We start from the raw sequence: 18,171 nt of genomic DNA, 5'->3' as shown, positions 1-18,171 counted from the left end.
ATTCTTTGGCATCATCAAGCACAATATTATCGAAGTACTAAAATCCATACCCTGAACGAAGAATCGTGCCCGTTGATCAGAATTCAGATTCAGAAGTAGCGGACCAACCCTATATTGGATGTTTCAGAAATTAAAGTACACTTTTGATTTGATTTAATTGGATATGTACAAAAAATATCTTAAAATCGAAGCAATTTTAGACGTCTCAGATTACCGAGTTTTGAGCTGCTGTTAGAAGATACTTACGCGTGCATGCTGTCGGGACAAGATACCATTGCGATCTTTGACACCACACGCACTTGACATTACGAAATTTGAAAGAATATCCAACAACTTTAAAGACGAGCTTTCAACACGAACTAAGTACTCGGAAGATTGAAGAGCAATTTTTTTTAATAAAATATCGGAAAACAAAAAGAAAACGAATTAAATGCTCATAATAAATATTTATCCGCAACTTACATGGCAGTTCCGGATTTGCCTTCCCGATGCCATCTTTCATGGTTTTGTTGAACGAACTTATCAAGGTTTGATGTCTGGTTAGACCCAACCAATTGCACCTATGAATATGATATGCTCAACCTGTTGCTGCAATGAGTTAACAAACAAGACTATCAACCAAATCCTTTTTCCTTTGAAGAGGAGATCGACCCTCTGAAAATTGGGGTATGCCGCTTCAAGTTGAGGGCGCTAGCTGCGTATTCTTCAGCAGAAGGCAAAGGGTCTTTGTTTGAATGATAGAAATGTAAAACCGAATTTTGTAAAATCAGTTTTTTTTTAAAGACAATTTTTGGCATATTTTAAACAAAATTCTGGTGAAATTGAAAATTAATTTACTAGAAAAAAAGGTTCATCTCAACAGCACCATTTATTCAAGTAGATAACTTACAGTTAACCACATATTCTGAGGCTGAGTTTGTGAAAAACAAATATTATGTAGATCAACCTGATATAATTTTAAAAAGATCTGCAACATCGCTAACGCATGTCTCTTGGAAGAACATGATACTTTGATCTAAATTTGGTTCCTGAATTCCCAACCGACGCATTTCGAGAATCAAATTTAAACTTTCTGGTTCACTTTTTTGTTTGCTTGATTCAAGCTTTATTCTTTTTTTTTTCTCTCTCTCTCATCATTAAGGGAAGGGGTCTCGCCAGCACGCTTTGAATAGAACTTTCAGGTTCACTTTACTTGGATGTGTAGATAAAGATAAACATGATGCTGTGAAAGCACTATATATTGCATTATATCATCTAATGGAGTTCAATAAGGGGGCGTTTTGAAGGCCCAGAATCCAAGGAACTTTTACGCAATCAAAATTCTTATTTTCAGTCAAACATGAAGGATTGAAACAAACAATGAATTTTAAGTCCGGAACTATTCCTCAATTTCAGACCATCAAGTGCCCCCTAAAAGAGTATGCCGAAATTTATGCACATTATTATGAATTGCAGAATATGAGAGGGGCAGATGAAGCATGGAATAAGGCACATGATGATCGTATGTAAGCAAGTGTCCAGCTCAAAACGACACATAATTTGCGGCATGTCACAGCTGGGTTCGTCCGTATCCAAAGCAATCGTTCAGTTCCTTTTGAAATTTGAAGCAACTAAATGCTTTAGCGACGGGAGTGTCAGGTGTGCTTCAAATCGCACGGAGGTTGGCGTGTTGAGGTGGAAAAGGAAAAGAGACATGAATACAATATGATTTTTATGCCAATGACAAACAATCATAAGTATCGGACAAGGTCTCCTCTTGTCTCTTCGAAATAGTAAATCCGAATCAAATGCGTACGTGATCCGGAATATAGCATGTATTTGAGTGGAAAAATATTCACAAAGTATTGCGTAAACTGAGTAAATTTGGATATCAAAACAAAGCTTAGATTTCAAACTTCATCCATATTATTCTTTCTGAGATATGGACCAAAGAGATAGGGCAGTAACTTTTTGGGGCCTTCCGTTGTCCATGGAAGTAAGTTCTACATCCTCGTCCACATGACATTAGTTCTGGGCTACTGGGTATACATGGTGAGGTATCATAGTTTTAATACATCTTCAAGATTTAATATTTATAGATTTAGGATCAACCGTCTATCTTTGATTCGGATCAAACAGTTTTGCTACTGTAATAGATTCATGTAATAGATTCACATGAAGATCAGAAGTGAAAATTTTCCTAGGAGATTCATGAACCATAGACTTCTGTGTGGATCTTTCCCTTGTGTATGATGAGATCACAAGTGTCGCGAGTGAAAATTTAGTTTGATGAATATGAGATGTGTGAGAGATCAGTTGGGCATTAAACAGTGGAGTAAGGAGCATGCCATTTCACTAAGCTTGACTTCCAAGTAAGGTTCCAACATTATTTTATAGCAGAGTTCTCTTCCTTAATTATTACATAAGGACATGAGGTTGATACAGAAAGGATGGGAATCAATCAGATGTGATTCTCTGAAAGAAACAGAGGTCTTTTCAAGAAGAAGACTCTCTGTCTACCTGATGGGATGCCTCCTACCATGTTCTCCTATCCATTCAAGATTCCAAGATCACTGGTTGGCTGCGCAAAAGAATCCAAATGATCCACCATCAATGTCTCAAGTTTCCGGGCATTCTTCCAATATAAAAATTCATTGCCATTCTACCCACCAACACACAACCCACCAGCAGAAATCAGAGAGAGACATGGCTTCCGCATCTGTCATCTTAGCAGCCCTGTTTCTCTCACTAAACCTCCTTTTGTTTAGCTGTGACGCCTCCGCCGCTGCGTGTGGACCAGCAGCCACCCCAAAGCCCAGACACAAGCCCAAGCCCACGCCCTCGCCCTCTGCCCCGCCCCCTTCGGCTACGAAGCCGACGCACAAGCCCAAGCCCACGCCCTCGCCCTCTGCGCCGCCCCCTCCCGCTACAAAGCCAACGACCAAGCCCAAGCCCACACCCTCTGCGCCGCCCCCTCCCGCCACAAAGCCAACGATCAAGCCCACTCCCTCTGCACCAACCTCTCCTTCCTCCTCCCCCCCAACTTCATCTGGCAAGTGCCCCGTGGACACTCTCAAGTTGGGCGCCTGTGCTAACGTGCTTAGCGGCTTGGTAGACGTGGTGGTCGGCCCAGGCAGCAGCCAGTGCTGCACCCTCCTTCAGGGCCTGGCCGACGTCGACGCAGCGGCCTGCCTCTGCACTGTCATCAAGGCCAACATTCTCGGCATCAACCTCAACGTCCCAGTCACCCTCAGCTTGCTCCTCAATGCCTGTGGCAGGGTTCCCTCTGCCGACTACACCTGTGCCTGAGCTTGCCTGATGCCACTTTGCAATTCCTTGGTTTCTTTTACATCACTCCACTTCCCTGAGTCATTTCCTTTCTAACTTCTTCAAAGTTGTGATCGTCTGTGATTTGCATGCTGGTAGTCAGGTCAAGTCCTTAGATAGATGTGTGCTGAGCTTCTCGTGGTAGACATCGTTCTTTCATGAATATGTCTTTTTTTATTTAGTCGGCCTTTTTTGTTCACTCATGATCATGAAAGAGCGTTGCTGAGTGCAAGTTTTTTCCTTTTCATTAGCTTTCGTGTCTCTGGTACTGGTGTCAACTCAAACGTTAAACTGAAGTGCTTCAGTTTCATGGGATCCGCCGCTCCTCCTCAGCATTATAACGCAGTGATATCAAGCCGGGCGTCCGGTGGCTTGTCTGATTAGTAATCGAATTTGAATTCAAAATAATCATCTTGTCAAATGCTACAAGTACCAAGTTCCAATAGATATTTAACTCCAATTGCATAGACAAATTCAGTTTGCCGGAAACTTATACGTCCCAAACGATCCTTGTCCAACCCGGAAATGAAGTCTGCATTCAATATTCCAGAACCATTTTAGCTTGTGCATTATTTTAAGCAATTTCAAAAGTACAGATGATATACTCTTTCAAGCAACTATTGCAGTATAGCTGTTTATTTTCTGAATTCATAAGCATTCGAACGTATAAGGAATACCAATTTTAACTAAAATGTCCGTAATGAATCCGTTGCAGTAGACCTAACGTACAGATCGAAGTATACATCCAATTAAATGTGATGCTAATACGCAATATGGACAGGAGTTTAAACATACATTCAATGTTTTAGAGATTTAAATATGATTATCAGCGTAGTCATATTTCATTGAAGCAAATTAACATTCAAGTTACAGCAGGTTATGAGGGGATCCGTGTGCTGTTAAAATCAAAGCATATTGGCCTGTGTAGGATTTTTTTTTTGTAAATTTTTCGAATGTAAAATATTTTAAAATATATCGAAATTAAAAAACATTTGGCCGATAGAATTGGGGTCAGATCTAATCTTGGGGATCGCGACTTGGCTGGCGGAGATATGACATTGTTGATAGCCATCTCATGGACGAGCTAGCTCTTTACGTCAACGCATGCAGCCGTGAAGGCCGTTGATCCGTGGTGTTAACCGTCCACCGCTCCACAGGTTACGACGATGGGGATGTTACAATATTTTCTGATGCGTCATTTGGAACATCCGTAACCATATCTGCTTTGGGCCACTTGGTTAAAAATCCAATATTAAAATGTTGTTAAATGGTTAAAAATTTAAAAATATTACCATGAAACAACTATCATACAAGCATTTGCGATTTACGATGCAATAACGATTAATGATATTTTTAGTTACGAATTTTAGCTTTTTACTCATTATGGCAGCATAAAATATTTCAAAACCATCGCCAAAAGCACTATGCCAGATGCATTAGCAACATGGGTTATAGTATAGCGACAGTTTGTGGGCTTTTTACCCACAGTTTATGGTATATTTGACAATGGTGTTTTAAATATTTAGCCATTCGGCTGGCGACAATTTTTTTTTTTCTGTTCTCTTGAAAAGTCAGAGTTATAATTCAATTCTGTTGTGGGGATTCAAATGTGTTGAATGCAACAATATGATGTTGTTGAAGGGTTAAAAATTAAATTTTTATCATTTTGATAATATATATATATATATATTAAATGTATTATGTGTATGATGTCGTCAAAAGACGAAAAATTAAAATTTTTTATCATTATGATAGAAGTGGTAACTATAGTTCATGGTGTAGCGACGGTTCATGGTCCTTTGAACGACAGTTTTTTTTTTTTTTAGTTTTTAATCTAAAAATGACCGTGGCATTGGACTCCCATACCTGGCACTTTTTCCTATCTTGCAAGTGTCGCTAATGGAGATAACCAGAAGCATCCATTCACATGTAAAGGTGGGTGGCATCTTTTTATGATCTCTTGCAAGGGTATCACATTAATGGAGCTGACCAAAAAGCATCTATTCACGTGTGAAGGGGAAGAAAAAGTTTAATGGTACGAGGGAATTTCCTTAGGGTAGGCCGATAAGACTGTCGTGCGTTAGAATGTGTGGTGGAAGAAGAAAGATGCGAAACAAAAGGAGAAGAGCTTCAACGCCCGCCATAGGAGTTCATTCCCACCTAACCTATTAGCTCCACTTGGATTAGTGATAACTCGAGTTGAACGGATAGGGCAAAAAGATTTACGTGGTTTTTAAATCTGTGCAATGGCTATTAGTCAAGAAATTACTTTTTTTCTCTAGCGCATGGGCAACATTCGGAGCATTGGGCTTGGCCGGTCATGGTACCCTATCATCAAGGGCAGAGTCAAGATTTTTTTTAGGGACAGGCCAAACCATCCGTGGGTCGAGCCAAAAGGAGCGACGGTAGGGCCAAGAGGAACGACGAGTCGGGCCAAACTAAAAAAATTTGATTTTTTACATATATATATATATATATATATATATTTTTTCTGGGCTTACCCGAGCCATGGCCCGAGCAAACCCCCCACCCCTCCTATGCCCCTGCCTATCATAATCTCAATTCATGGTAAAAAGTGTTCAATTTCCTGTTCGGGTGCTTGAGCTGGTAGAGTTTGTCGCCACCGATTACCAGAAGATACATGGGGGCTGGTGTGAGCCACTACAAACACCAGCTCATTAAAATTTCTATTGAAAAACTTGTAATCATAACCTCATAACTCAAAAATTTATAGTGACCTAGAATTTTGATTGAAAAACTTGAAATCATAACTTGATAATTCAAAAAATTTATATGGAGTGCACCATGGCTCACTTTCTTCGGCCATGCAGCCTCGCGATAACACCTTCGCTGTTCTTACATTGAAAGTCTTTTTTTTATTAACACTTTGTGTTATTTATACACTTTGCTTTTCAAATGATGTTGAACGCTGAGGGCATAAGTTGGCAGCCGTGACTGAAGTTGTGAGCCCGTGACACCATAAATGCTGGTCAACCAAAAAATCCTTGCTCCGCAACTTTCAGTCGCCATCGTGAGAGCTCAACAACAACTGTAAACAGACCGTTAAACCCAGTGACAGCCGTGTAATTCCATGCCAGGTGCATCCTCTCTGCACAGCACAACAGAAAAGGGCAGGTAGCGCAAATATGACTTGTACAATAAGGTTCTTCACCGTATGTTAAATGGAAGCATTGAAAACTTCAAGGACAGACACAGGCTCCTCGGTCCACTACTATTTGTCCAGTATTGGCACATGCGAAGCTGGACCATATTCATGAGAATCTAGAAGTCTTTATCTTTTCGCCTGACCATTCAATGCTGCTGCCCCTTCTGCTTACTATATTTATTTTTTAAAAATAAAAACGTATAAAGTAATTTAATTAAAATGTTTAAAAATATTCCAACACAAAAAATTTGGATATCACAAGGGATTTGCCACTAGTTCCCAACTGCCACATTTTACATACGAGGAATATTATTTGAGAAACTTCAATATTTAATTAGCTGGTACAATGTTTTGTGGTAAGGGAGGAGACTCATTGCATAGCTAAAGTTTTCACTCTAGGGCTGCACAACGAGCTGAGCTAACTTGGGTTACACTCGAACTCGCTTGAAAAAACTCGGCTCGTGCTCGACTAATTTATAAACAAGCCAAGTTCGAGCTTATAAAAATATTCGAAACGATAAACGAGTCGAGTTCGAGTTTTAGGAACTCGACTCATTTATACTCAACTCAACTTGCAAACTGGTACTCTATATGATATTGCCAAAGCTGATTCATTGGTTTTAACTTTTATGACAAAAAAAAATTTTCACAAGTTACACGTGTTAACGTTAAACGAGCTAACTCCTAAACGAGTTTAATTGGTTAAAGGTGTCTAGCTTAAGCTCGATTTTGTGTACTCGAATCAAGCTCAAGCTTGCTATAAGGAGCTCAACTCGAGTTTTAGCCGAACATGACCTCGAGTTTTTTGAGCCGAGTAGAGGTCGAGCTAGCCAAACTCGGGCTCACTCCAACATTGGTGTGCATCCCTATCTCACTCAACCTTTTATTGTTATAAAGTATAGGGTCTGTTTCACTTCAACTTTTTCATCGAAGACTCCTTTTTATAGCTCCTGTGTCCATCTGATTTTCGACAGAAAACTCAGCCACTCGAAAAATTACACGGAAACAGTGATGTTCCAAACGTCGACTATATATGGAATAGGCATGGAAATACTTATAGATAAGATATAAGAAAGTCTAAAGTTATACGACATTTTGGCCTTAGAATTTTGCGCACATTTGGGATCATCTTCTTTCTTTCTCAGAGGGATGGGTGGTGGAAAAGCGAGCCAACGTTGTGTCACTCTCAAAGAAGCAAAACAAAACATCCAAATAACGCATAGCGGCAAGTCAAGAGAGCAATGATGCAAGATAGCAAGATTGCCTTCTTCCTTGTTCACATATGAAAAAAAATTCTATCTTATTTTACCAAATCATGGGAAATGGGAAGGTGTTGGGAAGAAAAATGTTGAATGGTTGCAAAGATTGCTTCTTAAAATGTTGAAATTTTTTGAAATATTTATTAAAATGTTTACTAATTGAATGCTAGCTGTTAGGCATTGCTGTATTTAATTTGAAAAAGAAGAAAGTTTTTTAGCACTTCATGAAAACAAATTAAATTGGTTATTTGGCTAATTAATCAGTAAACTCGTTTAGAAACAGTCTAAATTTTTTGCTGTGGAAAATCCAAGTTCTTGTCATGGGATAGGAACAAAGTTGTCATTTCCCTTTCTTCTCTACCTGCTGTTCAAAGACGGAGGCCTCTCCGTGTAAGCTTTTCACTAGTGGAAATAGTTTCGTTTCTTATTCTGTTTCGTTTTGTTCGCGTTTTCAACTTCTTTATGGATCGAGTGAAATTCTGCTCAAGCACTCAAAATTTTACCACTAGATTCCTCCTGCTAAGCCTGTTCATTTCATCGGACGGCCTTGGTGAGAGATGATCCCTCCTGGCCTGGCCAGAGGATCCAACTTCTCTCTCTTTCTTTCTCTCTCTCTCTCTCTCTCTCTCTATATATATATATATATATATATATATATATATATATATATATATATATATATATATATATGAAAGTCCAGAACAAAAACACATAATTGTGGCGTGATACGTGGATCTTCCGGAGATGCATTGTGCATGAAACAAATGTAGGTGAGCAGGATTTCTTTCTTTTGAACGACATCCGGGCATCACAACAAGATTTATGATCTACAGTTGATCAATATAGGAAAGAGGAGAGCATGGAAAATACATCAATCTTGACGTGGTCTCGGATTCTTCGAAGATGACGACCGTCACATAGTAACGGAGCAACAAATATAAGTTAACACTAATCATACATTGCAAGATGAAAAAAAAAAATATTTATAAACAAATAACTTAGTTAAAATAAATCATAAATAAATAAACAGCATGCATGCATGCATGCATGGAAAATAGTTTAGAGAGAGAGAAAGAGAAAGAGCGAGAGAGAAGAAGAAGTAACGAGGCTTTGCCACTGCCTTGAACTTGGACATAGATCTTTCCATAACAAAGCTCGCATCATGTGGGAATTCGTATCCATTAGCACATAGTTACCTGATCCAATACATGGCTCAGATCCACATGGGTACGTAACGTAGGGACCATAAACCACTAGTCCTCAACTACTCGCTCGAGCCAATTTACCCATCAGTGCTTCAAACTGAATATTTCGAGATCTACATTTCATTTTCAATATACATATATGATTTCTGCGTCATATTAAAGGGTCCTGGACGCATCCGATTGTATTTTTGGACCTAGCTCGTTTTATCTGTCTCGATCCGACTCACTGATGGGCTGCACATGATTGAGCCCACAGATGCTTGATCCCACTTGGAATGGTCAGTGCATCCCCGACAAGGCGCCATATTCTATGGAAATGGTATAAATGCTTTCCGCAGGAACACGGTACTTCTTTTCCATGTCATGCATTTGTTATTGACGTCCTAATAAAGTCCAAAGGATCCACTCGCTCTCTTGCTAAAGAGAGAGCGAGAGAGAGAGAGGGGAAGAGAGGTTTGGAACAACTGCGTGGACCGGCATACTCTTCTTTTTTTTTTTTTCACTTGTTCACTAGCTGGCAAAACAAAGTATTAGCGCCAGTAAACCTGTGATATTCATTAATGCAACGGAAAATAGGCATTAGTGACAGGACCTTCAGTGTCATGCAATGGCATAGATACATGGGAAAGTTTCATTAGAAAAATTGGAAAAAACATTGTGATGACTTAAAAATTATATTTCGCACCCAAAATTAGAAACGAAATTGTGATGACTTAAAAGTTATATTTTGCATCTACATCAAACTTGAGCTGATGATTCAAGTGCCCTTCAGTAAAAAATATCTTGACTCCACTTGATGGTTCTGCTGGCCTTTGACATTGTGTAATACTATGTTGTCGCGCCACTTGTAGTGGTGGAGCCGTGAAATTTTGGCCCAATGGGCACACTTGAGTCACTGAGTGTAAGCACCACATGTGTCAGCTCCCATTACATCCGCTGCAAGCCACAAGCTTGTTAGGTTTTTACTGGTGCATCAAATGTCATGTCGCTGTCGCTAAAGGTTCCGCCTGCTTCTGTTCCTCATGGCGGGATTTCCTCAGCGTCACTGAGGGTTCTGCCAGCCTATAGCCTTCAGCGGCACATTCACATGATATCAATTTAGTGGAGTTGTGTGCCTCTTTGCTGTTAGCAACGCTAGTTTGTGCGGTGTTGCAAAACATTTTTTTGCCGGCGTCTTTGAAACGTCGTAGAACGTAAATGGATCCTCCTTTTAAGCTTTGAGAAAAATGAATATGTTTAGCGAACACACGAAGTCCTGTGGCGAAGAAACGTTACTTTGATGAATTATGCTTTCTCTTAATGAGGGGCGTTTGATTGGCATGAAACCTTTTCTGGGTGTCTGGTTTAGCTGAAGTTTCACCTGCCCGTACACCAAACGACAAACAAAGGAAAGACTATTCAGAAAAACAAACGACAAACAAAAGAAAGATTATTCAGAAAAAATCTCCCCACCCCTACGCAAAAAGTCAAGATTAGAAACAAGAAAGCCGGTCTCAGAGGGCTCCAACTGTTTTTTTCTGGACAAATTACAGCTTAAAAGAATTCGATTTGTTTTTCCCTTTTTTCATGCCAGGGAAATATTGAATGTCCTATTAAAATCAGATGGAAAAAACGAAGTCATGAAACTAATTCATGAAACCTCTGAATGGTAGTTCTTTGAAGCTCATAAAACCTGCTCAATGTTCGTAAAACACATGATGAAAACTTAGCAATTGTTTCTTAAGACATTTGAACATATCGATCGACGATTTTCGTATCGATAGCAGTAAATCTCCTTCAATCTTCGTTTTTGACCCCGACATGTACACAAGCATCTTCAACTGGGCGGGGGAGAGAAGAAACGACGGCCACAGGAATTGAACCGCGACAAACCGACTTGACCGCAGCTAGCCACGGCGAGCACCACCCGGACCACCAACAAGAGTAGATGATTTCAGTTTCACCACCAATCGCACGCATAAGTGCGAGAGACTTCAAGGAGAAACATCCGCTAAAGTTAAAGGCAGTACCATAATCTGCCTCCAGAAATTACTGCCTCATTCAGAAAGCTTCTCGCCCACATCTAAATGAATGGAGATGCTAACCACCGCAATGGAAAAAGGCAAGAACGAAAGCTACAATACAGAGCAGTGAATGCTGTAATGTGAAAGGAAGCTTTCTCACCGATGAATGCATCCAAAAGCCCCTCAGGTAACACCATTTGCAGACAGCTAATACACCGCAGCTGTGGTCACACGGGTCTCAATTGTTCTTCCTCAAAAAACCAAAATAATTAACTCCCCACCCTTTTTCTCAGGGCTATCTTCAGCTTCTATAAAAACCCTCTGCCATAAACCCTTCAATACCCACCTCAACTCAACAAGCAGAGAGAGAGATAGAGAGGAAGTTAGAGAAAGGAAATGGCTTCCACATCCAGCAGGCTGGTTGCAGTGTTTCTGTGCCTAAACATTCTCTTTTTCAGCTGTGTATCTGCATGTGCATCATGCAGATCAAAGTCTCCACCCGCCACCTCTTCACCGCCTCCCCCAGTTCCCGCAACCAGCCCCCCGTCGTCCAGCAAGTGCCCCGTGAACACCCTGAAGTTGTCAGTCTGCGCTAACGTGCTGAATGGCCTGGTGAACGCGGTCATCGGCGAGGGCAGCAAGCAGTGCTGCAGCCTCATCAAGGGCCTGGCCGACCTCGACGCAGCAGTTTGCCTCTGCCTTTCCATCAAGGCCAGCATTCTCGGCATCAACCTCAACGTTCCTGTCGCCCTCAGCTTGCTCCTCAACGAATGCGGCAGAGTGGCCCCTTCTGGCTATCAGTGTTATTAAGCTTATGTTTCTGCTTGTGCCCACGTCCTGAATCTGTTTCATTTTCGTTTTCCCTTTTCTCTTCTTTATCTTTCTCTGCTTTTGTGTAATGGGGATGGCTTGGACTTCTGTTATTGGTTGTTGGTGTCCTGCAGACTAGGTCCTTAGGTTTGCGTGTACGTGTTATGAGAAATTTCTCACTTCAAAAATGAATGGTGTCCCACATATATATGTAGTAAATGTGCTTCTTGTGTCCAATATTGTAGCATTGCTGCTTGCAATAAATTAAGCTTTCTAGTGTGGAAGGAAATGAGTTCTGCAGAGTTGGGCTTCACTTTCTTAGCTTTCGTTTCACGTACAGAAGTCCTCGTGCTTGCCAAACAGGGATGAAAAGGACCAGGTTTGAATTCGATGACGATTTTTTATTCTGCATGGCGCTTGAGTACTTTCCTTTTTCATGGAAGGCGAATCCGTCCTGAATTTTCGCTGGGAGCAGCAGTAAAACCTTATTAACGTTGAAAGTTTTATGTATGAAGACTAACTTGGAGTTGATGAAAAAATCTGACTAGCTAGTAATTGAGTACCAATGATAATAAATACGTAAATAAATCCCTGGACACTGGCTAAACTGACTCACTCTGCACATTCAGGTTGAAGAGATCTGCAGTTCATATTCCATCCCTTGTCTAATTAAAGGGGAAAAAATTTTCCGGCCAAAGGGGGAAGCGAATATCCGGAGGCCTTTATAAGCAAAAGCAGGTTTTGTGATTAGCTACGGTTTCAGAATAAACTGGTTCTGCACAAGCGACTCTGCTCGTTACCGAAAGGAAATAAATGAGCTATACGGTGCTGCAGCACGCATAGCCACAAATCAATGGCGACGTTTATCTTCCGTGGTTGAATCAGAAGGTGCAATAATGAAAATCACGCATTCGAGCATCCATAGAAATGGGTGCATGGCATTATTTTATGCTCAAATTTTGGCTTTCTCCGTGCATTTTTTACGTTTAATGGTGGAGGACCACCGGAACTAATACTTCAAGTACCTAAAGAAAACGCCTACCATGTGTCATATTGTTCATCTGATTTTTTTCTTGTTTTTAATCAGATATTGGTCAATTTCTTTTCTTTTTGGGGAAGAGAAAGAGGAAGTGGTTGGGGGTCTTAATAACCATCGTCTTCTAAGTCGGCTGTTGCCAGCGAATGAAAAGGATACTGAGAGCGATTCATGAAGAGCGGATGAATGAACCTTTTGAAAAATAATTGCATGAAACCAGTGGCGGAGTCAGAAATTTTTGGCTATGGGGCACTAGTACATAGTTTGTGAAAAAAATTTCTGTTATTTTAAAAATAAAGCAAATATTGGCGTGGGCAACACAGGCGTGAAGCTGGGTTGAGACTCCATTTCACATGGAGTTTTCTTGAGCTGGCGTGGGCAGGCGCCCACACCTGCCCCACGCTGGCTCCGCCACTGCATGAAACACTGTAGGTAACAAGAGTTTGGAAACTGGTGTGAAACCCAGACGTGAAAAAGCAAGTTGTTAGGAAAGGCAACCAGGTTTCTTGAAATCTGAGCCAAACTTTTGCTCTTCTGCAATTCGAAGGTCTTAAGCTTAATCAATTACAACTTTGATATATGCATAACACATATACCTTTATGCATCTATGCTAATCGACATTGAATCATGACCTCCTTCATTCAACCCTCAGTCACGTGCTCACCAAGCTTGGACCTGTGAAAGAACAAGTTGTTCTATCTTATTTCCGGCGGTGAAAAAAAAAAAAAGTGGGACCAACCCCACATAAAATCACCGGTGGTGAAGTTACATCTAGGCTAGCTGGTGTGAATTGCCCACGCTCCCCGTATGATTTTGCTTATTCTTATATTAATACATTATGACAATATATTATTTATACATTAGTTGCTCCTTAAAAGGTTAGAACTTGATATACTCCGCCATCAAAGATCAACAATAGGTAAGAGACCAGATCCCATTAGCGCAGAGACCTATTGAAAGGGACTTATACCAAGTTGGCCTATAAAGATGTAAGCATGCAGTTCGGATTCACGACAGCTCGATATATTAGATGTCGGTTCGGAATTGAGTCGAGTATAACATAAAACGCCAATAACCACAGTCTGTCTTTGAAATGTCTAGCTGGTAAGTCGCCAACTTCAGTTTGAATCCGATTCATGGTCACCAATCTCCGTGTTGTCTGAGAAATGAGAAATTATGAAGGGGTTGTTTGGCGTTAGAAACAATATGTGAGTATTTCATAAATCTACCACAAAATTGAGGTAGATTAACGAAAACACTTGTTCAAGTGTTTTATGAATCTACTCCAATTTTAAGAAAGATTCATAGAATACTTGCACCTTGTTTCTAATGCCAAGCAGCGGTGAAGAGAAGCTTTCATAGTTGTTTACAACTTCTTATTGAATTTCTTTGAAAAAACAAAGAGGTTGCATAAAATGTTGCTGTATCATTTTAAACCGAAGCTATGAAGGAAAAAATGATTACAAATTGGCTCTTCGATATGGTAATACATAAATCATGATGTTTTGCCAAATAAGTGGTTTATAGAAGTATTCATGCACCTTTAAATGTTTTCATATTTGTGACTATGAGTAACTACAAGTGGTCCTAGCGATAAATATCAAGTAAATGATAAATTGTTCCTGAAAGATACCAGATATCAAGGTCTGACAGTATCAAATTTCCTATACCCCATAAATCTTTCTCTTTGTGCTGCCTAGCCCAAGATGGAGCACCTAATGTTTAATTTATTGTAAGCTTATTATTACTCCATGTATATCTTTAATTTACAAGGCAACTGACCAAAAAGGGAGAAGAGAATATACTTTTAGTGAAACAACAAACAGAAGTTTCAAAAGCTTTGGTTTAATTCGTTTCGTACGTACATCACTTTAAGAGCAAAAAATTAAAGTGATCAGGCGCATGTTTTGAACTTTTCCTATTGCAACCAAAGCACTTCAACATTTTTTTGTTGCTGAAATATTAATTTATAAGAAAATAAGGCAATAGTTATGTCACTGCAATGAACATGATAAATATACTGTTTCACCTCAAGTCACAGTCACATGTCCATTTTTTAATTCGTCATATTCTTACCATGCTGTATACGAGATGCCCACATCCGCGCAAGTACCATGCACGATCAAATTGTATTTCAAAAAATTATCACATTTCGCATAATGGATGATTCATGCATGATATGACATAAAGCAAATTATTGAATATGAAAAGTTGCCATCTCGGCGGTGTTTTTAAAGATATACGCGGAGATATAAATGTGGTCCTGCATGACATGACATACAGCAAATCATGCCAAATGAAATTGCAGAAAACAATATCCTCTCGTTCTTGATGATCATCATGTATGATCATAGGCCACAAAACATTTTTTGGTGCTCCTGCTTGATTTATGATAAACGTAATGATAATTGCGTAAGAGAAGCTTGTCGGTTGATCAACATCTATGCGTGATGCTTCTGATCGATTGCCAAGGTGATTTCAAATCCATGTGGGGTCTTCAAATACTGCATGATTGGTGTTTGATGTATCAAGTAATGGAGTTGAAATTTCAAGCCGTAAGTGCGAACAAGTAATGTCCATATGTTAAGTCACGTTGTCCCCCGATAAATCAAATCCAGTATTGTTTTAAGCAGTAGGTAGTTCTTCATTCCATCAAACAATTATGGAGGGTTTATCCGTATTGTGAACTTCTCCGTGTCCTTTTCTTTGTCCATATATGGAATAGTTTTGTTGGATCTATGAAATTTCTTGGTAGATCTTAAAAACTAGATGAAGAGACTGAGGATCTCTGGAGATCGTTCTTCCCATTGAAAGAACAAAAAAATGCACACAATTAGTGCTCGAGATTTCAGGTTCGTTTGTGATCATGATTTCAAGTTTTTGTGGACATGCGTGATTTGGCAGATTACATGGAAAACAGGAATATTATTTGAATTCCTCGCATAAGAACAAGCTCACTTGATTGACTTCACATGCGTATAACTGGGTCTCATTTTACTGATACTGCAAGAAAGAAGAGAAAATTTTTACTTAGATTTTCGGTACATACAATGTTGTAAAATGAAGTAATTCCTAACCTAGCTACTGTTACCAAATAAAAACCCTCGTGACTATATATGGGTCCACATGTTCAACAAAAAACTGAGCTGTCTTGATCTACTTTTTCACAAAGAGCCAGCATATTTTTCATGCCATCTACATCTTGGCGGTTCTTTTGGGCTAAACCATGTCTTATTCCATGTCAGGTTCATTTTAGTGCTCAGTACCTAAAACCATCCACTGATTAGTGAAAAAACTTGCTTCTTGTTTCCCTTGTGACCTATCCGGCTGTAGCAAAGCATGCTCGGAGAAGAGCTCGGCCTGCATCTTCTTGACCGGAAATGCATGCGCTCGGCAACGTAACTTAGTGATACCATCACTGTCACAAATACAGCGTCTTAATTGAAAAAGGCGCAACAAATATGCCAAAAACAAGTCTATAAAATGGCAATAAGACATGTTTTTTTTTAAAGTCGGAATATAAAAATAATGAAAAAATATTTATAATATGGGTCTTTTTATATTTTTATTAATTTTTCATATATTTTATTTTTTTTATATAATTTCCAGATTTTTTTTAAAATTTTTAGAAATTTGCCAAGAGATATACAACTTTATCGTATTATACCCGAAAAAGTTCTCGCCGTATAATACCTGTAATCGATATATGTGACAATGGATACCATTCTCTTCGAACTTTGCCTTCATGACTCTACCGGAGTTGATATAATGCCCCACTTTGAGAAGTTTAGCATTACAGTCGGCCTTGCTACTATCCCAGCTCTATAGCTACAGAGCTCAGACCGGTTTATACCAAAAGAAGCTGCTGGCTCTTTCATTTCAAGGACTAAAAGTCTAATTATAGGTTAGATTGACAAAGCTCATGTTGGCAGCTTAACCTTCTTTGTCTTTATTAAAAAAAGAATTAATTACAAAATCTTCCTTGTTCATGACTAATATATATGGGATCTCACTAATAGTAGTCATTAGCTGATGTAGGTTAAAAGGAATTAAATAAATTAAACCGTTAGTTACATGAGGCTTTTTCAAATGATTATGGCCTCTTTTTCTAGAGCGTGCTTGGAAGGCAAAGGAGATGGGAGGAGTATTTTTACTGAAGAAACATTTTGGATGATAAAAGTTTATTCTACTCACTTGAGTTTATATTTGTATTTTCATATGTTGTTGGCAGTACCTTGCTTCTAAGTGCTTACATTTTTAACATTGCAGTTTTTGTGGATGAGTTAGCAAGGTAAAGCAACTCAAGGGGCATGGGCGTGTTGAATGCATGTCTCAAGTTCGAATCCTGTGGGGGTTATATCAGGAACAACACGAAACTATTTTCTCGCATTCTCAAGAGGAGGTTAGAAACAACAAGGAAGAAGACAAATATTTACGTGGTTCGGAACAAAAATCTCCTACATCCACGGTTGCACAAATCTTTTACTATTCACTCAGATAGAAAACGGACACTTTCAGAGAGGATTCAATAAAACTGCGGCCCTCCTCTCAACATAAGAATTAGGGCGAAACCCGCATTTGTACAAAATAACATAAATGCCCTTACAAAAGATCCAGCATGGATAAAGTTTCATACACCAACATATTAGTCTTATATAGAAGTTGAAGAAGCTATAGAAATCTTAACAACTAATACCCCTCACGACAAAGGGAATGAACTGAACTTTAGCTCACGCTTGGATGGTGGGAATGAGGTCACCTTCTCGTTCACCCAAATTAGCAAGATAAAACAACTTTAAGATTTTTTCTGGTTTTATACGTTGTTTACTGATCACAAATTTTGAAGATAAATGTATACATTCCCCACTGTCCGGCACCACAAGATTAACAACCGCAATTTGAATCCATGGCGAGAAATTAATTTTTTTTCTCGCCCAAGATTTCCCTTAGAATGAGATCTCTGTCACTTTCATGAGATTACTCACCTCAGCTTTACCCTTAAACTATCTGCAAGAACATGGTGATCATCGTCGGCCGATCGATTCTTATCTATTAGAAAGAATCCGATTTTGAAACAATTGTCATGTTTCAGCAGATCAGGAATTTGACAACTTCATTCTGATTCTTTTCTCAAGTTGTTTACTTGGTTTCCTCTTCTCGCCCTAAGTCAGGAGCTGAATTATAAAATATAAGCATGTTGGCACATATAGATCTTCTTCTTTATTTGTCAATTAATGATAGATCAACATGCGTTTAGAGAATCCAAGAGTTATGGCACTGGGACCGCCTCAGTTTGAGATTCAAGGTTTGGATCATGGATTCATGTTTTTGGCACTCACCACAGATGGCAAAACTTCAAATTATTTGTTTGAACAAGAGATTTCT

At 39.3% G+C, this 18,171-nt stretch overlaps 2 protein-coding genes across 2 annotated transcripts; both read left to right on the top strand.

Annotated features, from left to right (window-relative positions):
* The first annotated feature begins 2,639 nt into the window (after positions 1–2,639).
* LOC126410603 (lipid transfer protein EARLI 1-like) lies at positions 2,640–3,553 on the top strand. Its single transcript, XM_050080792.1, has one exon. The coding sequence runs from the start codon at positions 2,686–2,688 to the stop codon at positions 3,286–3,288; it is 603 nt and encodes a 200-aa protein (XP_049936749.1). The 5' UTR covers positions 2,640–2,685; the 3' UTR covers positions 3,289–3,553.
* A 7,716-nt stretch (positions 3,554–11,269) lies between these two features.
* On the top strand, positions 11,270–12,038 carry LOC116265282 (pEARLI1-like lipid transfer protein 1). The gene has a single exon (XM_031645837.2). It carries the CDS (start codon positions 11,336–11,338, stop codon positions 11,747–11,749), a length of 414 nt encoding a protein of 137 aa, XP_031501697.2. The 5' UTR covers positions 11,270–11,335; the 3' UTR covers positions 11,750–12,038.
* The last annotated feature ends 6,133 nt before the right edge of the window (positions 12,039–18,171 follow it).

Source organism: Nymphaea colorata, chromosome 12, assembly GCF_008831285.2.
Source record: "Nymphaea colorata isolate Beijing-Zhang1983 chromosome 12, ASM883128v2, whole genome shotgun sequence".
NCBI classification, from domain to species: domain Eukaryota; kingdom Viridiplantae; phylum Streptophyta; class Magnoliopsida; order Nymphaeales; family Nymphaeaceae; genus Nymphaea; species Nymphaea colorata.
This window is presented reverse-complemented; position numbering and strand designations above follow the sequence as displayed.